The sequence below is a fragment of the Ascochyta rabiei genome, chromosome 3, assembly GCF_004011695.2.
Source record: "Ascochyta rabiei chromosome 3, complete sequence".
In the NCBI taxonomy this organism is placed as follows: Eukaryota; Fungi; Ascomycota; class Dothideomycetes; order Pleosporales; family Didymellaceae; genus Ascochyta; species Ascochyta rabiei.
Genome location: NC_082407.1, coordinates 1707455 through 1729017, shown reverse-complemented (window position 1 = coordinate 1729017; position 21563 = coordinate 1707455). Strand labels below are relative to the sequence as shown.

At 57.7% G+C, this 21563-nt stretch overlaps 8 protein-coding genes across 8 annotated transcripts, besides 19 other annotated features; 5 read left to right on the top strand and 3 right to left on the bottom strand.

Moving 5' to 3' along the window:
- Positions 1-896: 896 nt before the first annotated feature.
- EKO05_0002160 (uncharacterized protein) lies at positions 897-2391 on the top strand (the record flags this gene model as incomplete). Its single annotated transcript, XM_038944120.1, has 2 exons — positions 897-1178; positions 1228-2391. The coding sequence occupies 2 exons, from the start codon at positions 897-899 to the stop codon at positions 2389-2391; spliced, it is 1446 nt and encodes a 481-aa protein (XP_038792831.1).
- A 998-nt stretch (positions 2392-3389) lies between these two features.
- EKO05_0002159 (NAD(P)H dehydrogenase (quinone)) lies at positions 3390-4062 on the top strand (the record flags this gene model as incomplete). The annotated part of the gene is made up of 2 exons (XM_038944125.1): positions 3390-3446; positions 3505-4062. The coding sequence occupies 2 exons, from the start codon at positions 3390-3392 to the stop codon at positions 4060-4062; spliced, it is 615 nt and encodes a 204-aa protein (XP_038792830.1).
- Positions 4063-4121: 59 nt separating this feature from the next.
- Positions 4122-4161: a tandem repeat.
- Positions 4162-4696: 535 nt separating this feature from the next.
- Positions 4697-4781: a tandem repeat.
- Positions 4782-4796: 15 nt separating this feature from the next.
- Positions 4797-4822: a tandem repeat.
- Positions 4823-5087: 265 nt separating this feature from the next.
- Positions 5088-5140: a tandem repeat.
- A 95-nt stretch (positions 5141-5235) lies between these two features.
- Positions 5236-5262: a tandem repeat.
- Positions 5263-5354: 92 nt separating this feature from the next.
- EKO05_0002158 (uncharacterized protein) lies at positions 5355-7445 on the bottom strand (the record flags this gene model as incomplete). Its single annotated transcript, XM_059635848.1, has 2 exons — positions 5355-6509; positions 6558-7445. 2 exons carry the CDS (start codon positions 7443-7445, stop codon positions 5355-5357), a joined length of 2043 nt encoding a protein of 680 aa, XP_059491831.1.
- Positions 6886-6921: a tandem repeat.
- Positions 7135-7179: a tandem repeat.
- Positions 7273-7315: a tandem repeat.
- Positions 7446-7546: 101 nt separating the features above from the next.
- Positions 7547-7567: a tandem repeat.
- Positions 7568-7576: 9 nt separating this feature from the next.
- Positions 7577-7620: a tandem repeat.
- A 327-nt stretch (positions 7621-7947) lies between these two features.
- Positions 7948-7996: a tandem repeat.
- Positions 7997-8754: 758 nt separating this feature from the next.
- Positions 8755-8918: a tandem repeat.
- A 194-nt stretch (positions 8919-9112) lies between these two features.
- On the bottom strand, positions 9113-12925 carry EKO05_0002157 (Chitin synthase; the record flags this gene model as incomplete). The annotated part of the gene is made up of 4 exons (XM_038944157.1): positions 9113-9225; positions 9282-9611; positions 9664-10154; positions 10203-12925. The coding sequence occupies 4 exons, from the start codon at positions 12923-12925 to the stop codon at positions 9113-9115; spliced, it is 3657 nt and encodes a 1218-aa protein (XP_038792828.1).
- Positions 9140-9167: a tandem repeat.
- Positions 12926-13073: 148 nt separating the features above from the next.
- Positions 13074-13134: a tandem repeat.
- Positions 13135-13327: 193 nt separating this feature from the next.
- Positions 13328-13359: a tandem repeat.
- An 884-nt stretch (positions 13360-14243) lies between these two features.
- Positions 14244-14276: a tandem repeat.
- A 366-nt stretch (positions 14277-14642) lies between these two features.
- Positions 14643-14698: a tandem repeat.
- Positions 14699-14764: a tandem repeat.
- A 91-nt stretch (positions 14765-14855) lies between these two features.
- On the top strand, positions 14856-17165 carry EKO05_0002156 (Chitin synthase 4; the record flags this gene model as incomplete). The annotated part of the gene is made up of 2 exons (XM_038944113.2): positions 14856-16845; positions 16900-17165. The coding sequence occupies 2 exons, from the start codon at positions 14856-14858 to the stop codon at positions 17163-17165; spliced, it is 2256 nt and encodes a 751-aa protein (XP_038792827.2).
- Positions 14944-14976: a tandem repeat.
- A 960-nt stretch (positions 17166-18125) lies between the features above and the next one.
- Positions 18126-19822, top strand: EKO05_0002155 (uncharacterized protein; the record flags this gene model as incomplete). The annotated part of the gene is made up of 2 exons (XM_038944243.1): positions 18126-18339; positions 18402-19822. 2 exons carry the CDS (start codon positions 18126-18128, stop codon positions 19820-19822), a joined length of 1635 nt encoding a protein of 544 aa, XP_038792826.1.
- Positions 19823-19965: 143 nt separating this feature from the next.
- EKO05_0002154 (uncharacterized protein) lies at positions 19966-20375 on the bottom strand (the record flags this gene model as incomplete). Its single annotated transcript, XM_059635847.1, has 2 exons — positions 19966-20286; positions 20373-20375. 2 exons carry the CDS (start codon positions 20373-20375, stop codon positions 19966-19968), a joined length of 324 nt encoding a protein of 107 aa, XP_059491830.1.
- A 314-nt stretch (positions 20376-20689) lies between these two features.
- On the top strand, positions 20690-21164 carry EKO05_0002153 (oligosaccharyltransferase complex subunit epsilon; the record flags this gene model as incomplete). The annotated part of the gene is made up of 2 exons (XM_038944137.1): positions 20690-20914; positions 20976-21164. The coding sequence occupies 2 exons, from the start codon at positions 20690-20692 to the stop codon at positions 21162-21164; spliced, it is 414 nt and encodes a 137-aa protein (XP_038792824.1).
- Positions 21165-21563: the final 399 nt, after the last annotated feature.

The window sequence follows — 21563 nt, the reverse complement described above, 5'->3', positions numbered from 1 at the left end:
CGGAAATGTGCAATCGTCTTGAAGCTGTGCGACCAGGTGCGTGCAAGAAGGGTCGAGCCAGCCACCTGTTCCGCACATTCCTTTCCCAGCGTCGCGATGAGAGGTGCAAAGCCTCAAGGGCGACCGAAAGGGCAGGCGGCATGCAGCGGCAGCACCAGCGTCGTGCTTTGCAACGTTCAACGCTGCAGGCCGGTCGCAAGCGGGCGCCAGCTGCAAAGCGCTGAGCAGGCACGAGGATGAGCAACGGTGGTCGGAGTACTCGCGGAAGGATTTCGATGTGTCAGAAAGACCAATCTGTTACCCCTTCGAAATTGCGAGATGACCTTGTGACCTGCTTCACGTGATGGCTGCGTCGCTGATTTTGCTTGCCCAGCCCGGGGAAAGAAGCGCTTGGCAAACTCTTACATCACAGAAATCCATTCATGGCAGAGGCAACCAGGCTCTCCAACGCCTACCCGTCGCGGAAGCATGCGCGTGCTACTGCAAATTTCCTACCTTATTGGTCAATTTGTGTCATTCATGGCTTGTGCCAGAATGATCCTTTTAGTCCTGATCCACTCTGTTACCCGGCGTCCGAGCAGTTGGCGCTGCTGCATGGAGCTGGGGAAACTCTTGACTCTTGACTAACAACGTACCACGGTGCCCTTTGTTAATAAAACCCTGCAGCTCTGACGAGGGAGGGGTGTTACGACTATAAGAGACAACTTCCCACCTTCACTTGAAGTCCAGACCTCCCGACTAAGCCAAGCCCATCTCGATTCACCTACGACTTACCTACGTACGACTTACTTACGACGCAATACCACATCGCCACCAAAAAAAAAGGCAACCACCTACAGCTTACTTTCGTATCGTCGAGAACCCCGGATAAGCACCTACGCGTCATCGATAATTCAATGCAAATCAAGGAGCTCCCGTTCGAAATCCTCTCCAAGATCCTCGAAGAGGTTGCCGAAGCTAATGTTCGTGATGGCCCTACCTACACCTTTGGATTGTCTCAGGCCCCTCTGCCGCTCCAGAAGCCGACTCTCCAGCGCTATGTGAGAGGCCCCGTCCCTCCAGAGATGCTCAAGTGGGATGCCATTACTGCCATTCGAACCGTCTGCTGGCAATGGCACGAGTGGGCCCTGGAATACGCCCTCAAGAATGTGTACATCCGCCGCTGGAAGGGAGGAGAGGTAAGCATGACGCAGTCTCCGATAAGAGACGCATTCTGACAACATGCAGCGATGGGCAGAGCTGTCCAACCGACGATCAAGCTATCCCTTGTATGAGCTCATTGACCGTCCCATCGGCACGGCTGTTTACCGCGACCCCTTTGCCTCCCTGAGGCAGACGGTGAGGAACTTCAACGATTTCCCGGAGTTGGCCTCCAAGATCAAGCGCATGTGGTTCCATGGTTTCTACACTGCTGAGACGAACCGCATGATCTTCGAATCTCTCAAAAACTGCACCAATCTCACGTCCCTGTCCGTCCCATGGACTACTGTTAGGCACCTTGACGCACTCTCGTGGCGGACCCTCTTGACTGGATGCGGCAAGCCAATTGAGTCATTGGAGCTCCAATGCATCGATCCGACTTCACAGCAGGCCGCAGAGAAGGAGAACCAGATCGACCTTCGGGCGCTGCAGTCCGTCAATTTCGGCCAATTGAGGCGGCTGAAGATCTTTGGTGATACCACCTTCATGCCGATCACCGATGACGATCTCTTTGCGATTGCTCGGACTGCTACTCAGCTTGAGGAGTTCCACGTGACTTGTATCTCTACCATCACTATTGATGGGGTTATGGCTGTTGTCAAGGCATCTCGTAAGACACTTCGGGTACTCGAGCACAGCCCAAGGTCGCAGGATGGCTTTTGGCACCCTCACCCTGGATCGCCAAGCGATAGTGAGCACCTTTGCGAGACCTTCCGCAACTGCCCCAAGCTTGAGACTCTGTCCATATCTCTTCCATCTGTGTGCGCCGATCTCTTCTCTCATGAAGAGGCTAGGTTCAGGGGCGACATGCAGGTGCGCGCGCTTCACCTGTGTGGCCACGAGCACGGGCGCTCGACTCAGGAGGCCACAGATGCATTACAGAAGTTGCTGCAACAGGCTCGTGCCTTGGTCCAGCGACGTGCTAAGAGCGCCATCCCTCGGGAGCTGTATGTGGAGCTTTTCTTTGCAGATTGTATCTTTGAGCCCGGATTTGGCTCCGTCCACGGCGACTTTGCTCTGGCGCAAGCCGTCACCGACGGACTCTGGCCGGCGAATGTCGAATTCAGCGGCAAGGGCCCATACGGAAGCACCGGCCTCTACGAGAAAGAGGCGGAGGGCCCATTCCAGCGCATCGAAGAAGACGAGTTCCTTGCTGGCGTCCGCAGGAGGCTACATTCCATTTCAACTTGATCGTGGACCGATCGATGACGGACGACTTTACTTCTCTTCTTCTGTACCCTATCGCGATTTGCAACATTACGACTTTAACGACTCCATATGCGAACAGGCAGCGAGCCTGGATGATACCAGGCCAAAGAGCCACCGGCATACAAAACAAAAAAGTATCTGTACACTTTTATTATCTTTTTCTCGGTCAGGCGTACGCATGGGACAACGGGAAGTTGTACCCTTCTAGCATTCTAGCGTTCACTTAGACATACGACCATGTATTACTTGCGACTCTCACCAATCTTGCCAATGCTTGATGTTTGCATGAGCCCTGAAGCTGACCGAAGCTTCTCAAGTGATGCATGAGCCTGAGAGCGTACAGCTTGGTGCGGTTTGAATTTACGACGCGACGAGATAGAACAGAAGCTGCCGTAAGGCTGTCGATGTATGTGCAGTCGACCGTTTCCTCGCCAATTGATGACCCCGCCATTGCCGAAAGCCTTAGTACCGAACGCGTTAGGTCCATGCACAATCTTGCATGCTTATGCTTACGGAGCACGCTGTGAGCTGCATGCGGATCGGAAGCTTCTCTCTCCCGGACACGACCCGCTTATCAACACCTTGCCAATCGTGGTCAAACACAAAGGCACGACAACCAGGGACGGAAAGAGTGCCGCAGTCGCTGTGTCGCAAGGTAAGCAAGTCGCGCAATCCCTGATAGAGTTGCCAACTTGCATGTCAGCCTTTTGTAATCGACCTCAGCCCCACATCTGGGGGCGCTAATGCAGCTCGTCGAGAAGCTTGACCACGATCGGAAAACCGAGCACTGGCATCGATAGGATCAAACCCAGAGCACTGCGTTGCTATGGTCGAGCTGCTGCCCTCGGTCTTATTGGCTCGGCCTGGAACGTTCTCGCATGGGGTTGACGCTCCTATATAAAGCCAGCAGCCGCCCTTCTTTCACCTCGATCAGCTCTCCACCTCGTCCTTCCTGCACTTGATACCCCCAATCCTTCGCAATGGCTCCCAAGATCGCTATCGTCTACTACTCCATGTACGGCCATGTCAAGACATTGGTATGTTGTTGCTGTGTAGCCAACCATCTCTCACATCTTGCTAACGTCACCTCCACAGGCTGAAGCTGAGCTGAAGGGCATCCGCGAAGCCGGCGGTGATGCTACACTCTTCCAGGTCCCCGAGACTCTCTCGGACGAGGTCCTCCAGAAGATGTACGCCCCGCCCAAGCCCACCGACATCGCTACCCTGAACAACCCCGCCGACCTCGAGGGCTTTGACGGTGTCCTCTTCGGTATTCCCACCCGTTACGGCAACTTCCCAGCCCAGTTCAAGGCTTTCTGGGACAGCACTGGCAAGCAATGGCAACAAGGGAGCTTCTGGGGCAAATACGCCGGAATCTTCATCTCCACAGGCACCCAGGGTGGTGGTCAGGAGAGCACAGCAATTGCTGCCATGTCGACCTTGGCACACCACGGTTTCATCTACGTCCCGCTCGGCTACAAGACGGCATTCGCCCAGCTCTCCAACCTTGAGGAGATCCACGGCGGTTCGCCCTGGGGCGCAGGTACCTTCTCCGGTGGCGACGGCTCGCGCCAGCCCAGTGCTCTCGAGCTCAGCGTTGCGACAGCCCAGGGCAAGGCCTTCTACGAGGCTGTTGCCAAGGCGCACCCGTGACTAGATGGCAGCGAGAAGAAGGCAGCGGCGCCAGCGTATACCACGACGCCAAACACTACAACACAAAAACAAACAGAAACAGAAAACACAACAGCAAACGGTGCGAAGGAGCCAACCACACAGAGGGTGCCTGAGCAGCCTACAGGTCCTCAGGAGAAGAAGGATGGCGAGGGGCCTTGCGGGCTGCCTACCAAGTGCGACATCATGTAGACCTGCTCTTTTATGCGAATGAATGAAACGTAATCTCCCGGCCATAGCCTGGCTCTTATCATCTTCTTCATCTTCTTCATCCCCAAGATACTGCGTTTTCCAAACTGGGCACGCATTGAACCACCAACAAGCAAACAGACACAGGGTGAAACAAACCAACACATCACCAGCCCATCTGCAACCTCAAGAGCTGTGCTGGTCCTTCAGCACGGCCACCAAGCGAGCTGGCTCTGCAATCACGCTAGCAGGCCTCGTCCCTCCTTTCCTATCGATAGCTGTACACTCCACAGAACATCGTAGAACAGAACGTCATAAATCATCATGAAACAAAACGAGGAAACAACGTCCCAGTCGTCTGCTTTGTAGACTTGTCTCTACAAGAACAGAGGCAACGATCGAGCTAGTGCACGTAGGCGGTTAGCGTTGGTATGGCATGGTATGGCATGGTATGGTATGGTACGGTATGGTATGGTATGGTATGGTATGGTATAGTATAGTATGGTATGGTAGGGCAGGTGTTGGCATCAGCTCAGCTCAGCTCAGTTCAGCTGTAGAGGAGGAGCGCGAGGTGAACGACAACCGGCAAGAAGGGTGCAGTGAAGAAGTATGACGAAGCCGAGAATGGCGAGATCCAAGTTTACACACGACAGACAGGAAGAAGAGGATAGCGGTGAGGAGGGGAGGGAGATGAAACACGGAGAAAGTGAGGGGGAAAATGCTGGATTGTAATACTCGTCTCGACACCCGTCGCAATGCCGGTCCATAGATGATGCTGTGTGTGGTATCTCCCAGTTCAAACGTACAAAGTCAAAAGTCCAGTGCCAATCCCAGTGCCAGTGCCAGTGCCAATGCCAATGCCAGTGCCAGTTCGTTCATGTCGTGTGTAAAGCTATTATATATAGATGAGAAAGAATAAAAAAATTGGTCAGAACATGTGCCTGCCCGCCTCTATAAACGCCGTTGAAAAAAAAAAAAAAAAAGGAAAAAAAATATCCATCATGCTTTGAGATTAATTCCTCCAATACGCTTACCAAAGAGGGGGCGAGAAATTTTCATCTTTTGTGACATCTACAAAGCCGCCGTCATACGACAAGCTGGCTCATATCGACTCCTCTCCGCTGCCGTTCCAGCGGGCCCGAATGCGACCGGCCCCAGTTTTCGAGGCCGTCGTCGCTCGCCCAGTCCGTCATCAGCTCGTCGCGGCCGTTGTCAAACGATCGCCGTCTCGCGGTTGGCTCGGCCCAGCCTGTGCGCTCGAGCTCGATGATGCCGCCGAATCTGCGTTCCCCGTTGGCGATGAACAGAGACTGGCCGTCGGGCGTAAACGTCACGCCACCAAGCGGGCCAAAGAAGTCGAACACCTGTTTCGATTCAAATGTCTGCGCGTTGATGATGTTGACGTAGTCGTCTGCTTCGGCGGCGATGAGGACTCGTGGCCCTGAGCCGATCGGTGAGAAGCGCAGAGCGCGGGGAATACTGAGCTCGCTCGTAAGGACCGTAAGGGGCTTGGCCCAATATCGGGCGTCCCAGACGACAATGGTGGAGTCTTGGGCTGCGGTCGCGACGTGGATACCGTCATCTGCCCAGGCGCACGCAAAGGCATCGTCGGTGTGAGTCGTGAGCGACTCAAAAGGCCGTCCTGTTTCGGCATTCGTAATGAGCGTTTCTTGGAAGTCGCCCACTACCACACGCATTCTACCATTGGGGCTGGTGGCCGAACAGTTGACGGCAGCTGAGTAGTGGAAGTTGTGCGTGAAGGTGTTGGTCGCGCAGTCGAGTATGCGCAGTCGGTGGTCGTTGGAGCATAGGACACCCTGGGGGTGATTTGTGGTCCGGGATTCGAAAAGGTGCAGGTGGTTCACAATCTTCGACTTGGCATCCGAGGTGAAGTCTGACGTGCGGCCGAAAGTGCAAGGCGTGTCTGTTGTGGACGACAGGTCGGTGATGGCATACTCGCCTTCGAAAGCACCTGCTATCAAGACGTCGTTGAGCGTCGCGATCGTGGTGATGGAACCGTTTAGGGCTAGCTTCTTGCTCAGGTCTATGATGGCTTCGGCAGGCGAGCCCTCGGCGTCGGTGCGGAAGACCTTGTGGCCTGCGGCGTAGAAGACGTCGTTCCTGGAGGTGGCCGCCAGGACGTTCCGGAGCTGAAAGTGGGGAAAGTAAGCACGATGCGAAGTCGTGTTTCTTCGAAATGAGAAGAAGTTGTCCGTGCTGGGGATTGGAGGGGTCCACTGCTGGTCTGCGTCAGTGTTGGGCCAGCATCGGCTGGACGGCTTGCCTACCATGCGCGTCTCCTTCAGGCTGGGCGACAACCTCCCCTCTTCGCATTCTCTGCGTCTGCTTCGTACTGAAGATCTTGTGGTATTGCGTATGGTCCAGTCGATGGCCTGGAAGTCGTACTTGTCGCCCTGCAGGTCGTCCCGCGTGATGACGTCTGGGACGTGGACGAGGTCGAGCCCAGGCACGGTGGGCTTCTCCGGGGTCAGGTAGTGGAAGAAGGAGGTGATGGGGACGAATTGGGCCTTGTCTCTGATGCTGAGATGGGCCTCGTAGTGGGTGGGCGGGGGCTCGAGCGAGGACTCGGAGCTCGACAGGTGGCCCAGGTAGGGTGGGGGCGGGGGCAGGGGCGGGGGCGGGGGCGGGGGCAGGTGGACGTTGCTGATGTGGAACGAGGTCATGTCGCTGGTCGGCGGGGGCACTGTGTCGTGAGCGAGTGCGAAGGCGTGGAAGTGGGCCATGGCGGCGTGCAGGTGGCTGCCTGCGGAGCTCAGGGCGTGGGAGAGCAGGGCAGGCGGGGGAGACGGCGCAGGCTGTGCGGCCCAGGTTGCGGTCAAGTGTGCTAAGGATATGCCCCCGCTCTCGTCGTCGTCGTCGTCGTCGTCGTCGTCGTCGTCGTCGTCGTCGCCGACTTCATCTTCTGCGTGGCTGGCGAGCGGCCTGCTGTCCGACAGCGTGGCGAGTGTCGCTGTGGCAGCGAGTGCGTTGGAGGACGTCGAGGAGCTGGAGCTTGAGCTTGAGCTTGAGCCTGGGCTTGGGCTTGGGCTCGAGTCTGTGGCTGGGCCCGCGCCCGTGTCTGCGTCGGCCAGAGAACTCAGGGTGACGTCGTTGGGTGGCGCGGCCGTGAGGTGGTGCTCGTCGTCGTGTGGCAGCGAGGAGTGCGGGCTGGTCATGGCAGCCCGCTGTCGGTGTGTCGGCCAGCCAGGATGCGTCGCAGAGGCACTGGGACAGGAGCTGGGGCGCGAGCAGGGCGGATGGGCGCACTGTGCACTGTCGGCGGCGGCGGCGGCGGCGGTGCGAACGGCAGCAGTCAGTCAGTCAGTCAGTCCGTCCGTCCGTCCGTCAGTCGCCTAGTGGGCGGCGCGGCAGATCGCTCTGGCAGCGTGGGCAGCGTGGGGTCGAGGCAGCTGCTACTGGACGACGTGCGTTCACCCAGACACACCAGACACAACTCAATGTGGACGCAGGCGCTATGTAAGGAACACCGAACCACACGCTGACCACGCCGAGCAGCGAGCACGCCGACTCGTGTCCTGCTCGCCTGCACATCTGCACGCACGGGAGCTGCAGGCGAGAAGACTGCCGTAGCTGCGTTGCAGTATTGAGCGCACGGTGGGGTCTCCATGCCGGGTGCCCTCGTTGCGCGGCACTATTGGGGTCCTGCAGCAAAGGGGCCGCTCACTCACCCTTGGCCTCGCTTTTCGCTCCTCGCTCCTCGCTCCTCACGCCGATGCTGCTGTGAAGGCTGTGGTTCGCGAGGCGCGCTATTGCGTCGAGCAAACACGCCCATCTCCCCAACACCGGCAATGCATGCTATGCTGTCTTGGTGCCCAAGATGCCTTTGGCGCACACAAACACACCCCTCTCCACGTCCTCGCCCCCCCTGCAGCAGCTGTGCTCGTCGCTGTGCAGAAGCCAGCGACCGCCTGTCGCCCACTGTCTGTCAGCCAGGCCTGAGCGGCCGGCACAGCGTGCTTCCAGGCGTGCAGTTGCACAACCGTTTTTCTCCAACCAGCAAAGGCGGGGGTCTGTGTCTGTGCTACAGCTCACATGGCCCTGCCAACACAACACGACAACGTTCAACCCTCTGCGGGTCCTGCGAGCTGGCGACGTCGCACAGCTTCATGCGTGGAGCGAATCACTCGGAGCCTACTCGCCAGCGCGCCCAAACCGCCCCTGTGGCTCCACGCCCGCTTTGGGCGTCCTGCGCCCGTGTCAGGGTGTCAGCAAGCGAGACGAGATAATGTCAGTCCACATGCGGTCCCAGACAGGGCACGAGAGCAGCACCGGCCTGCCTGCCGCCCACGCTCCGTTGCTGTGTGTGACGGGGGACCTCGAGCCAAGGTTCGCACGAGTATGCCGTGCACACAGTCGCTGGCACGACACAACGCCCTCTGTGCACAGGGGAGACGGCAGTGTCAGGGTAAAAGCGTGACATGCAACAAGCTACCTCCCTCGTCTTATTCGCGCGAGCTTCAACGCTGCATGGATGGATGAAGTAATAGATGAATGAATGGATGGATGGATCAAGTAATAGAGGAATGAATGGATAGATGAATTCATAAATGAATAATTAAATACACAAACAAATAGACGGATGAATGAATGGATGAATGAAAAATGGATGAATGAATAGATAGATGAATTAATGTCTACAATTAGTCTAGAGGGCCTCTGTACCGACCCCTTCCCAAATCTACAAGGACCACCATGGCGTGAGCATGCATCCGACCATCCTAGCCATGCTGTGAGAAGAAATGTGGTACAAGGTGCAGTCCTTTAGCTCCCCGCCCAGGCGACAGCACGGCTCTCCTTCCCAAGCAACGCCGTCATGCGAAAATCAATTGTCATAGTACGTCTCGTATCCCTGCTGCTGCTGCTGCTGCTGCTGCTGCGGCCACCCAGCCGACGTCGTCTGTGACCACCCGCCACCAGGTGTCTTAAGTCTCCGCTCTGTGGGCGCTCAACATTAGTGACAAACATCGTCAGGGGAAGAGGGTGCGCCTTACCTGCTTCAAAGTCGTGCCATCTTCGCATCGTGATCTTGCTGCTGTCGAATTCGCCTTCATACTCCAGACCCGCCTTCTTCGTCTTCTCGCCCGACGTCTTCCGTGTGTCGCCCCAGCTGAAATCATCAAACTTCCAGAACGCGTACGTGGGAAGAACAAAGTTCCATATCGGAAGGGACAGCAGGTAAACAAACATCCACGCAACATAAGACCAGCTGTGAGCCGTCATGACAATCAGAAGCGCTGGCAGTCCCAAAATGAGCGCAAGAAGGATAAGGGGGATGACGGGTGCCGCCGTGTGGAGAACGGCTGCTTTGATGGCGATGGCAACTAGAAAGTGTCAGCACTCTACACCATTCCATCCTCGCGTACGAAGCCTTACCCAGGTAGAAGGTAAAGGCAATGGCGGCCGGTAGAACCAGGGTGCCGATCAGCTCAATGAACACGACAAACTGCATGCTGAAGCAGAAGGTGCCGCACAGATCCCGCACTAGCACCAGCTCCATCAGGTTGTGGACTGTGCTATTGATCCATCGCCTACGTTGCGACAGCAAGACCTTGAACTCGTCCGGTACCGTGGTTTTGCAAACAGCTTGGGGTACGAAAACCTGCTTTCGCTTGGGGAACGTCTTGAGCATCAGTGTCGACAGGTACCGGTCCTCGCCTAGCAGCAGCAGGTTCTTCTTGTGCAACGTATCGACCACGTTCTCCGAGTAGTGCTCGACAACATCAGGGTTAGCCAGAATTGGGACCCAGTAATTCTGGCCACCTTTGGGAGCCTTGATGCGGTACATGCAGAAGCATCCGGGAAGACAAGTGACACCACCAAATACCGATTCGAACGACTTGGCCAGGTGATGCGAGATGAAGTATCTGCTGCTGTCAGTGGCACAATCGTCCAACGTCCAAAGGGAAACTCACTCAAACACCTGGATCATCGAGACCCACGATTGTCTCTTGTTGGCAATCTTCGTCTCACCACAGAGACCCATAATCTCTGGGTCCTTGACCATGGCGGATACCATGTAAGTCAAGCTATCCGGGAAGACCTTTGTGTCGGCGTCCACCATCAGCACAATCTCGTAGAAGTCTGGTGAAATGCCGGTAATCTTCCAGATACCGTTGAACATCTCAAACTCGAGCTCCGTCATACGCTCGTCGAACATGACCTTTTGCAGGAACGACATGAGGATGATCTGACTGTCGCGCTTTCCACGGTTGCCAGCCTTGGACTTGGTGGCCTCATCGGGGGTGCCACACTTGACGACCACCATCATGGGAACACGTTGCTGCTTGTCCGAGGGGAGACGAGAGTCTTCACCGTAGTCGTAGAAACCGGAGTAGATCTTGGCCATGTTGTGACGCTTCGAGCCGCTGGCGACGGCAACGTAGGAGAATGCTTGGACTTCGTGAGGCAGGACTGCGTGGTCCTTCATCATGCCCAGACAGATTTCAGGCGTAGTCAGGTCTTCACCCTGACCCTTGATCATGCCGTCGCAAATGACCAGGATCAGCTTGTGGCTGTTTGGGTAATCGGTCGTGGCAATCGAGTCCAACGTGGTGCGCAGGCCTTCGGCGCCCTCGGAATAGGCCGTCACCAAACAGATGGAGTGGGCCAGGGGATAGCCAAACGGCTGCCACTCAGAGGGAGGCTGAGGCACAACGGCTTCGTGGATGAAGCCGGATGGGCCAGGCCCTTCCTCGCCCATGACACTGGAATAACGGTTCTGTTCGGTTGAGCCGGAGAGAAGCAGGCTTGATCGAGATTGGCCTTGGTTCTTGCTGTCGAGATGGGTCGTAGGCAGCGTGCCCTGGCTTGCGTTCAGTTGCCTGTACATGCCGCTGTTGGACGAAAGCAGGCGAGAACCTGCACTCTGGCTGGTCATCGTGGTTGGCGGTGCTCGCGTCTTGGCCGACTTCTCCATGGCGTAAGGACTGGTGAATCTGGAGGTGGACGGTAGGAAGGTGCTGCCACGCTTGCTCGAACGGTCAGGTCCAGCAGCAGGGTCTGCGAGTCGCGGCGGTGGTCGGTAGATGTCGTCACTCCATTCCTCAATCTGCTGCTTCCTTTCTTTGGAGTCTGCCTTGGCCGTGGAAGTCTTATCAGCACCAAACTTTCGGCTGAGGAACCATTGGAAGGTCAGCGCGAGAACGAACTTTGCGATGACGACAGCGAGAATGAAGACCAGCGAGACGTAGAGAACGATTTTGGACGCGATGCAGCCAATGCTCTCGGTGTCAATGGAGCCAACCTTGATAATCTCAGTGAAGCAGCGCGCCACCTGCTTCTCGTAGCTAGAAGAGTACGCGCGAGTGACATCGACTCCGCGCACGGCGGGGTTGTCCTTGATCTCGCCGAAAATGGTCGGGACGTTCACTTGGGTGCTGTTGAACCAATCGAGCAGTGTCAGGTCCAAGACGTCTCCGCCCCAGACCATGAGGTTACGGGAACTGTTGCGGATATCGTCCCAGGTGAAGTAGACGTCTCCGGCATTCCTCAGGCCATAGAAGGCCTTGCGAGCGTTGTCCGAGGTGTGGCACTGGTAGCCGTTGTACTCGAGGAAAGTGGTGTTGGGCTTGGTGGAGCCATCCTGGTTGAAGGTACGGCAAGGGAAATACCAGCCCAGGTTGCCGTTTGTCTCGGGGATGCCAGAATTGTCTTTGGGTGTGATGAGACCCTTGCAAGCGCCATTGACGTTCTGGAAGAGGAAGCTGCCGTCTTGTCCGGAATGCTTCTCGGGAAGATCGAAGAGAACGTTGGCGCCTGCAGGAACGCCACGGGCGAGGGGGTGGGTGGATTGCGCTAGGTCGTATGCTCTGCCGTGAATGATCATGTATCCTCCACCGACCCTGTTGACTCGCTGGCGAACACTGCCGCCCGATGGACAAACCGTCTCCGTGAAGCCGAAGGTAAGGTAACCGACGACGGCGCAGATCATCAGAATGATGCTGACCAGGCCGACCTTTTCTCTCCAAGCACGCTGCTGCGCCTTTTGGGGCTTGCCAAAGCACTTGAGAACGGCATTGGGACACCAGAAGGTGATGATGGCACAGTAGACGTTCCACAAGCTTGGCGGACGCATCTTGTCCTTTTCCTTCTGGCGCTGCTTCTCCAGGTTCTCCATCGTCTTGCTCCGTGTCAGCCTGGGCGCGGCACGGGGCGACTCGTCGTCCAGGGGTGCTTGCTTGTCGTTGTAGCCGCCGCCAGAAGCATTGCGCATGTGCGGGGGCTTCAGGTCGGTGCTGTCTGAGCTGACGGTCTCGGCCTCGAGGGCGTCTTCCATGATGGGGTCGTTGCCGGTGGTCGAGGGCTGGACGTTCATCCTCTGGGCGTGCTTGCGGTAGTGGTAGTTGGGATCGTTGGGATCGACGCGGCGACGCTCTGGGCGGATCAGACTGCGCTTCCGGCCCAGGTCGTGGGCAGGGGTCGACTGCTGGCTGCGCATGATGGGGTCGCGGTCCATGGGGACGGGAGTGCCTGGCGAGGGGAGCGGGCGGGCGTAGCTGTGGGCGCCGCTCTTGCTATGGCTGGGCGTACGGTCGTGCGAACGCGTGTTTTCGGCGTCCGAAGTGCGGCGGCGGCGGTGCGCTGTTGGTTCGCGCGAGGCACGCCGCTGCCCGTCTGGTCGCTGCGGCAGAGACATTGTCGAGGAATGCAATCTTGCCCAGCGTGACACGGCCCAGTCGCGTTAGGCCAGCAAGGGCCGCGGTGGAGGAATACGGCACGAGAAGAGCCGCTCTCCCGTGTGGTTGCTGAGCGAGCGAGCGGGTGGAGAGGGGCGGCCGTGACGTTGGTGGTGGTGGTGGTGGTGGTGGTGGTGGTGGTGCTGACTGGTGCTGGCTGGTGGTGGTGCTGTGGGGGCAACAAGCACGGGGGTCGATGTGGGAGCCCGGGCAGGTGCAGCGTGCAGGAGGCAAGGAAGGGGGTTTCAGCGAAGGTGCAGCGAAAGTGCAGCGAAAGTGGTGGGTCAGCAGCGAACGAGCGACCGCGAAAAGGACAGTGAGGTCCGAGGAGAACAGCAAACGGCGGGGCAGCCGGGCTCAGAGCTGGTGCTGGTGCTGGTGCTGGTGCTGGTGCAGCCCTGGGGCGGGAGTTGCGAGGTCAACTGAACGATGGGGCGAGATGCCCCTTGCCAGAAGCAGCGGCGCGGGCGACTCGCAGCAGCCAGCCGTGCTATTTTGGATGCTGTTTACCACCGCTAGCCACTAGGGCTCTTCGGAGCCTGAGCAACTGCGAGCATCGTGATCGTGATGGCAACCGTGCCTGCCCTCGTAGGACGTCTTCACGGCACATTGGCAGAAGCCTAGACTGACTCGGATCTGCTGAAGACCTCCAGCCTGGATGGCCAAACCTGAGGCAGCACCACCCGTTCACTACCCCCGCTGCACCGAAGAAGCGAGCATGCAGCTGCGCATGGCCCTCGCTGGCCCCTGGATCCGCGGGCTGCCACGATCCTTTTTTTTTCCTTTTCCCTCGGCTCTCACTGACCCAGCACGAATCATGCACTGCACAGGCAATCCAACGTCCGCTGTGCAACGCTGCGGCTAGCCACGCTCAGCAGCGCTGCAGAGAGCCCGTGCCAGGACCAGCTCTACAGCCGATACGGCTTCTTTAGATGAATGGGAGCCGGACAAACACGAAGACTGCGCCAGAATCCTTCCACCCCCTTCCCCTTTGTCCCTGCAGAAGCGCGTCGAGTGGCCAGTCTGTTCTGGCAAGCCGAAACCCATCTGGTGAAGTCAGGGTCCATGGCGCCACGCGCTTGGCCTGTCTAGTCCTGCAGGGCCTCCATCCAGCCTCAGGGTACTTCGTAGTGCAGGGCCACCGAGGCTTCCACTTGATCACGGCTTGCACGGCCTTCTGGGGCTGTGGCATTCGTTCGCGACCTGCAGCCGTCTGGCTTGGGAGGGAGATGCATCTGGGTGAGGCATTGCATTCCTCGACCGTGGCTGCCAACCTCTGGCCCAGCCCCAGCCGCAGCCCCAGCCCTGGCCATGGCGAATGACGTACAGTAGCTGAACGTGTTGAGGATTCTGTTCTTCTATCTTCTAGCGCACCTGCCCAGCAGTACATGTGACTACTCCTCTCCCACCCAGCATGCCTCGGAACCAACCGAGTCCGTAGAGCGTGTTGTACCATGGGCGCTGTCTAGCAGCTCGTATCCGCGGCCTCAGCAGCCCGTGCTTTTGGCGCGAACTCGAGCGGAGCACATTTGCGTGGGGCGGCTTCAAGGATCACGTCTGCCTGCTCCGTCGTGCTTGCCTCGCCGCGGCTGATGGTGGGGAAGCCTGAGCGGCCACGACTCGAGACATACATAGTACGCCGCGAGACGCCCAGTCTCCGCCCCCGAGGTCTGACTGAGGTCTGTCAGGTCTGTCAGGTCACTCAAGTCACTCAGGTCACTCGGGTCACTCAGGTCAGTTCACGTCAGTTCACGTCAGTTCACGTCAGTCACATCAGTTACGTCAGTTCACGTCAGTTCTCGTGGTAGAATCTGCGTTCCCAGTGCCGTGTTTCCTCCGCTGTACGTACTGCGTCAGTGTTCCCTCGGCCGCGATCCAGGGTTCGGGCGCATGCATGTCTTGCAGCCTGCCGATACGCTGCACATTCCACGCCGCCACAGCTTGGGCGCTGACACGCAGCAGACGACAGCACGCAGATGCACACGCACACGCACACGCACACGCACACGCAGAAGCAGAAGCAGACGCCCGTTTGCGATTCCACAAAACCTTGGACCCACCGCTGCGGACACGGCCGGCTTTACGGTGCATAGCTACGACACACTGCTGGCCAGCAGCACGACAGACACAACACACCGCCAGACCATGGTGGACCCAACAGCAGCAGCACCCACACGGGGTCTGCCGCCGATTCCACCTCCACATGCCCCCGAAGAAGATGCCGAAGCGAGCCACATCCGCCGGCCGCCGATCCCCTCCTTCAGCATCGACGAGCATCCCGACACAGTGGCAGGGGGGCGCCAGTCGCCGCACTCTGGCTCGTCTCTCACACCAAGTTCCCGAGGCCACTCGCGCACACCATCGAGAGAAACACCCGACCTGGGAGGCCACAGAGACTCGGCAGCTTCCGAAGTCATCGCCAGAGACGCACCCATCCGCCAGCTACACATCAGCGACGGCTCCTACCGCAGCCGCTATTCCCACGCTGCAGAGCTAGACATGGCAAACATGCAAGAGGAGCCCGACTCCGTCTACGCCCCGCCCGAACAGTACCAGGCCGGCCACTTCTCGCAGCCCACCCCGCCACTGTCCACACACCCGGCCCGCGACCCAACGCGCTCTACCGTCCACTCCCCCGTTCAATCGCCGGGCGCCGACTCGAATCACTCCAGCGCGTTTGATTTCGCCACTGGCTCGCCGTTGCAAGTACCCCGCACTACACACGTGCGACCCAGCTCTGCCTACACCCTGGGCTCGGAGCTGAATGCCCAAGGTCGTACACATTCCCCACGTCTCTCCGTGGGTGGGCCTCCGTCCCCCGCTGGCTCTCCGGTCAACTACCAGCGACAGGCCTCGGCGAACCGCCGGTCCCCAGACGCCAGGCCTGTGTCCTACGTGGATCTGCTGAACTTGCCCTACAACCAGCAGATCGCTCCAGCTGCAAACATAGGAAACTCGCAACTGCGAGGCGCCGTCGGACAGAATGCATCGCTGCTCGACACCAAGAAGACGCTGGAAATGTACAGAGCAAACGTCAAGAAGACGCAGGACAGTCCGGTCCAGTACGAGTTTGCCTTGTTCATGGTCCAGGTCGCACGCGAGATCACGGCATCGGGTCCCACCAACGACGACCACGGCCTGACACCTGCAGACATGCTCAAGGAGGCACGGCAGATCTTGCAGCGTTTAGCCGATCGCAGCTACCCCTTTGCGCAATACTACCTTGCCGATGGATATGCATCTGGTTTGTTCAACAAGGACAAGCCCGATTACGACCGCGCATTTCCACTGTTCATTGCCGCGAGCAAACATGGTCACGCCGAGTCGGGGTACCGTGCTGCCCTTTGCTACGAGTTTGGCTGGGGATGCCGCAAAGATTACGCCAAAGCCGTGCAGTTTTTCCGTGCAGCAGCATCAAAGAACCACCCTGGAGCCGCAACACGACTTGGTTCTGCATGTCTGAGAGGTGACATGGGTCTCCAGGGCAAGTACAGGGAAGGCGTCAAGTGGCTCAAGCGCGCCTCCGAATCCGCCGACTACCAATACAACAATGCGCCCTACGAGCTAGGCCTCTTGCACGAAACAGGTTACGGAGACGACATCTTCAAAGACGAGATTTACGCCGTCCAGCTGTTCACACAAGCCGCAGAATTGGGACATCCATCGGCGGCCCTGAAGCTCGGAGAGGCGTACGAGCACGGACTGCTGTGTTGTCCCAAAGATGCCGCTCTCTCGGTGCATTACTACAATTGCGCTGCTCAAGCCGATATCCCCGAAGCCATGATGAATCTCTGTGCATGGTACATGGTTGGCGCCGAGCCCGTGTTGGACAAGGACGAAAACGAGGCATATGAGTGGGCCAAAAAGGCTGCAGAGCATGGTACGTCTACCTACAGCACACTTGCTTCTCGAGCATATCCGCTAAACGATACAGGTCTTCCCAAAGCTGAGTATGCTTGCGGTTACTTTACAGAGATGGGCATTGGATGCAGACGTGACCCGCTAGGAGCGAACGTCTGGTACGTCAAAGCCGCCGATCATGGAGATGAAAGAGCAAAGCAGCGTCTCGCTATCATCCAGGCCGCTGCATCGGGCCAAACACACGCGCCAACGAGCGACGACAAAGGCAAACTCAAAAAAGGTGGGAAAGAGGGCAAGGACGGTAAAGAAGGCAAAGAGGAGAACTGCACGCTCATGTGAGATCCATCTTCGACGCCATATGCATACAGAGAGAGGGCATCTTGCCCAAGGACTGGACATGAAGACTAGGCTGCACGATATGGTTGCATGAAGCGCTCCGGTTTGAGCGTCAAAATCTCGCTTATGTTTGTTTTGGGCATTTGTGTTGCGTTTTATACCAAGATCCGAAGGAAGTAACGACTCGACGTAGAGAAGTAGGTGATGGAAACGGATAATGTCCATGGTGATTGGAAGAAGCCAGGAAGGAGACTCTCGCATGCCATGGATCTACGAGACATTGCCAGTCGACCAGGAAGCGTGCTTCCTGACTTGGGATGAATTGATCAATACTCGTTTTGAGCAGCAGGTTGATGCGCCCTGCCAGCTCCTCAAGCGCGGCTGACTGCGGCTTTGATCGTCTAGAGCGTTTGCGGGCGTGTATTCCCCAGCGGTACGAATGACCCTGTAAAACCACCGATTGGCCCAGCACGTCAGACGTCTTACGTGATACGTACGTCTTCTTTATTCCACGTCGATGCAGGTGCACCTCCGACAATGATCAATTTTCAAGGCACACCAGGCTTTGGTTTCCTTGTCGCCGTTTCTTATCGCAAGTGTGGTGCAATGGGAGTGTTCGGAGAGCAGCTCGGAGTGTACAGGGCGTGGACCTAGTACGAGCATTCACTTAGTGGCTCCTCTTACTGGATCGCTTGACCTTGCTCGTCTGATCCGTACCTAGCCGCTACTAATCGGGTCTGAATGATGCAGGGCCGTGGGTCTCAAACGCGTGCAGGGCGCACTGCTTTGAAAGAGCAGGAGTGATAAAGAGTATCGTACCCCATCAGCCGCCTCTGGTACTACACACTCTATTGAACTGACATTGCTATACTTTGCAAGATAAGGCGAAGAATATCACACATTACTGCTAATTGATACGACCTTGACGATCACACACTGGAGGCTGCAACCCAAACACGAACAATGGCACCACCTTCAGCTGTGGAGGTCTCGGCAGTATCGGACACCACCGGAGTCACCCTACCTAACCCTCTGACTGCTCCCGTACAAAGCAATGACATTCATGGGCGCCGAAAGAAGACAGACAAAGCTCAGTGGGGAGTTGCAGCTCCAGCCAACACAGCCAACTTCAGACTACGATCACACGATCACAAACCCAAGGCGAAATCTTGGCAACGTATGTTGACATGTCCACAGTGCACCGGGAGGAGCAGACAGAAGCTAACTTGTACCCGTCAGACTACTTTAGTCATGAAGCTCAAACGCGGAAAGGCAATTCCCTCAAGGACGCAGCGAAGTACCTCAGCACGCCAGGCATAATCTCTCTCGGCGGCGGACTACCCTCGAGTGAGTACTTTCCATTCGAAGAGCTGTCGATGAAGGTACCGGCCATTGGAATGTTCTCTGAGGCGGAGACCAAGAAGTCAGGTGTCGTCATCACAGCAGGCAAACACGACCTCGCAGAGAACAAGTCCACCTTTGACATTTCAACTGCTTTCAACTATGGTCAGGGTGCTGGAGCTGCACAGATGCTGCGCTGGGTCACCGAGCATACGGAGATGGTGCACGACCCTCCCTACGAGGACTGGCGGTGCACCATGAGCATTGGAAGCACCTCTGGACTCGACATGGCTCTGCGGTTGCTAGCAAGGCCCGGCGACGTGATGCTGTCGGAGGAGTACACCTTCTCGGCAGCTGTAGAGACAGCACGACCAATGGGTGTGCGCGTCTGCGGCGTCCCCATGGACGCCGAAGGCCTGCTCCCAGAAGCCATGGACGCCATTCTATCCAACTGGGACGTCAACACACGAGGCGCCCGCAAGCCCCATCTCCTCTACACCGTGCCCACGGGTCAGAACCCCACGGGCGCAACACAGAGCACAGAGAGGCGGCGAGCACTGTACAGAGTGTGCCAGAAACACGACGTCTACATCATCGAAGACGAACCGTATTACTTCCTCCAAATGCAACCCTACACCGGCCCCAACGCCCCGGACGTGCCGCTCCCCAAGTCGCACGCCGAGTTCCTCGACTCCCTCGTCCCCAGTCTGCTCTCCATGGACACGGACGGGCGTGTGATGCGGCTCGACTCCTTCTCCAAGGTGATAGCGCCAGGCTCGCGAGTCGGGTGGCTGACGGCCTCGGCCGAAGTGATAGACAAGTACCAAAAGCACGCCGACGTGTCGACGCAGAACCCCTCGGGCATCTCGCAGCTGGTGCTGTTCAAGCTGCTCGACGAACACTGGGGCCACGCCGGCTACCTCGACTGGCTGCTGCACATCCGCGTCCAGTACACCAAGCGGCGCGACGCCATCCTCGCGTCCTGCGCCAGACATCTGCCCCGCGAGGTCATGAGCTGGAACCCCCCCATGGCGGGCATGTTTCACTGGATGCAGGTCGACTTCACCAAGCACCCTGATTACCCGCGGAAGAGCATCGAGATGATTGAGCAGGAGATTTTCCTCCAGGTGATTGATCACGGCGCGTTGGTGATGCGGGGGAGCTGGTTCTACGCAGACAACGAGGAGAGTCACGATACGCTGTTCTTCCGCGCAACGTACGCGGCGGCGCCGGCGGAGAAGATCGACGAGGGCATCAGGCGGCTGGGCGAGGCTGTGCGGGAGGCGTTCCAACTGGGCAAGGCGAGCGACGGGCACTGAGCCGAGCGATAGCAATCCGTAGCACGCAAACGCACATCATACCGAACACTCATCCGTGAAATGCTGTATTCCTACGGGTACGCAGCATGCATGCTGCCTCGTCCTCTCCCCGTTCCCATCGTTCCCGTACAGATCGCCACGCCTCAGACCCTCGCGCTTCCCCGCTGAAACGCAGTACCAAACGTATACAGACCAAAGGTAGCCAACAAGCTCAAGCCAATGGGCAGCGGCTTACCCGACTTGATGGCGCGGGGAATCGAGCTGCCGGCGAGGACAAGCGACGCAAGCAGGGCGAGCTCAACACCGTACGGGTTGCGGTTCTGGATGCGCAGGCCGCCGAAAATGTACAGCAGGCCGACGGTGACGCCGGCGGCGATGGATGGGATAGAGCCGGTGCGGATGTAGCCTGTGATGCCTCCGCCGGCGGTGAGAGCACCGAGGATGAGTGCGGTGTTGGCGAGAGACTGGGGTGGCGAGAGAGTTAGCACGAGTGCAATGGAGCCGGTCTGATTGGGTGTGGAGCCACAGGGGAGCTCTAGGAGAGGATTACCATGGTGTTTGTCGAGTTTTTGTGGATCGTGTGGCAGTTGTCGAAAGCTTGAGGGCCGTTGAAGCTTCGGCGGAATTACAGTGGAGTTGTCAAAGGGGGTGGTGGGGGAGGAATGGTGCAAGGAGCTGACAGAGGACGGTATGCACCTAGCTTGGTGTTTCTGCGGGGAGCTCTCGCTCGTCCGCCGTGCCGACGCCGACCAGGATCCTGAATGTGGCCTCAACGTGCGTACGTAGCTCAAGCTCCCGCTCAACACCAAACACGACAACTCCATCCATCGCCCTCGACGCCGCCTTCTCGCTCGCCACATCGCCACAATGCCGCCCAAGCAACGCACAGCCGCCCCCCAGACCGTCCCCGGCACACCCTACTCGGCCGCGAAACCAAAGTCGTCCAACGACGCGCAAGACATCCTGCAGGGCGTATGGAACCGCTATGTCAACAACACCACACAGCGCACAAAGCTGCTGGATAGCTTCATGCTGTTTCTCGTCGTGGTTGGCGCCCTGCAATTCCTCTACGTCGTGCTTGTCGGCAACTTTGTGAGTCCTGAACACTTGCACGTGGACGAGGACGAGCAGCAATGACTGACATGCGACCAAGCCCTTCAACGCCTTCCTGTCCGGCTTCAGCGCCTGCGTCGGCCAATTCGTCCTCACAGCCTCCCTGCGCATCCAGACCAACCCGGAGAACAAGGCCGACTTTGAGTCCATCTCGCACGAGCGCGCGTTTGCCGACTTTGTCTTTGGGAGCTTGCTGCTGCACTTCTTCTGCGTCAACTTCATCAACTGAGCGACAGGCCCTGGGAGAGGTGTGGAAATGGTTAGAAGAAGGAGGCTAGCGAAGGGCAGTGGAATTGAACTGGTGTTATGGCGTAATGATTGCATTGAACAAAATGTTGCTAGCGAAGGGTTTCACAGAAGGAGTGAGCGACGAGGTAGCATTGGCGCCAAACACGTTTGCAGTGTGCAAAGCAAAGCAGGTACAAGTCCAAGAACTGCGCGGCAGATGCCCATAAACGCACGGCAGTTTCCACTAATGGCAAGACATTGAATGTGCTGACATACAACTTGCCTTCTCGAGATGGTTGTTTACCATTGACCGCTCCTTCCTCACCCACTATCCTGCACGTCATGGCCCGCTTCGACGTGTATTGTGTATTGCTTCTTTCCTACTCTGGATTGTTGACTG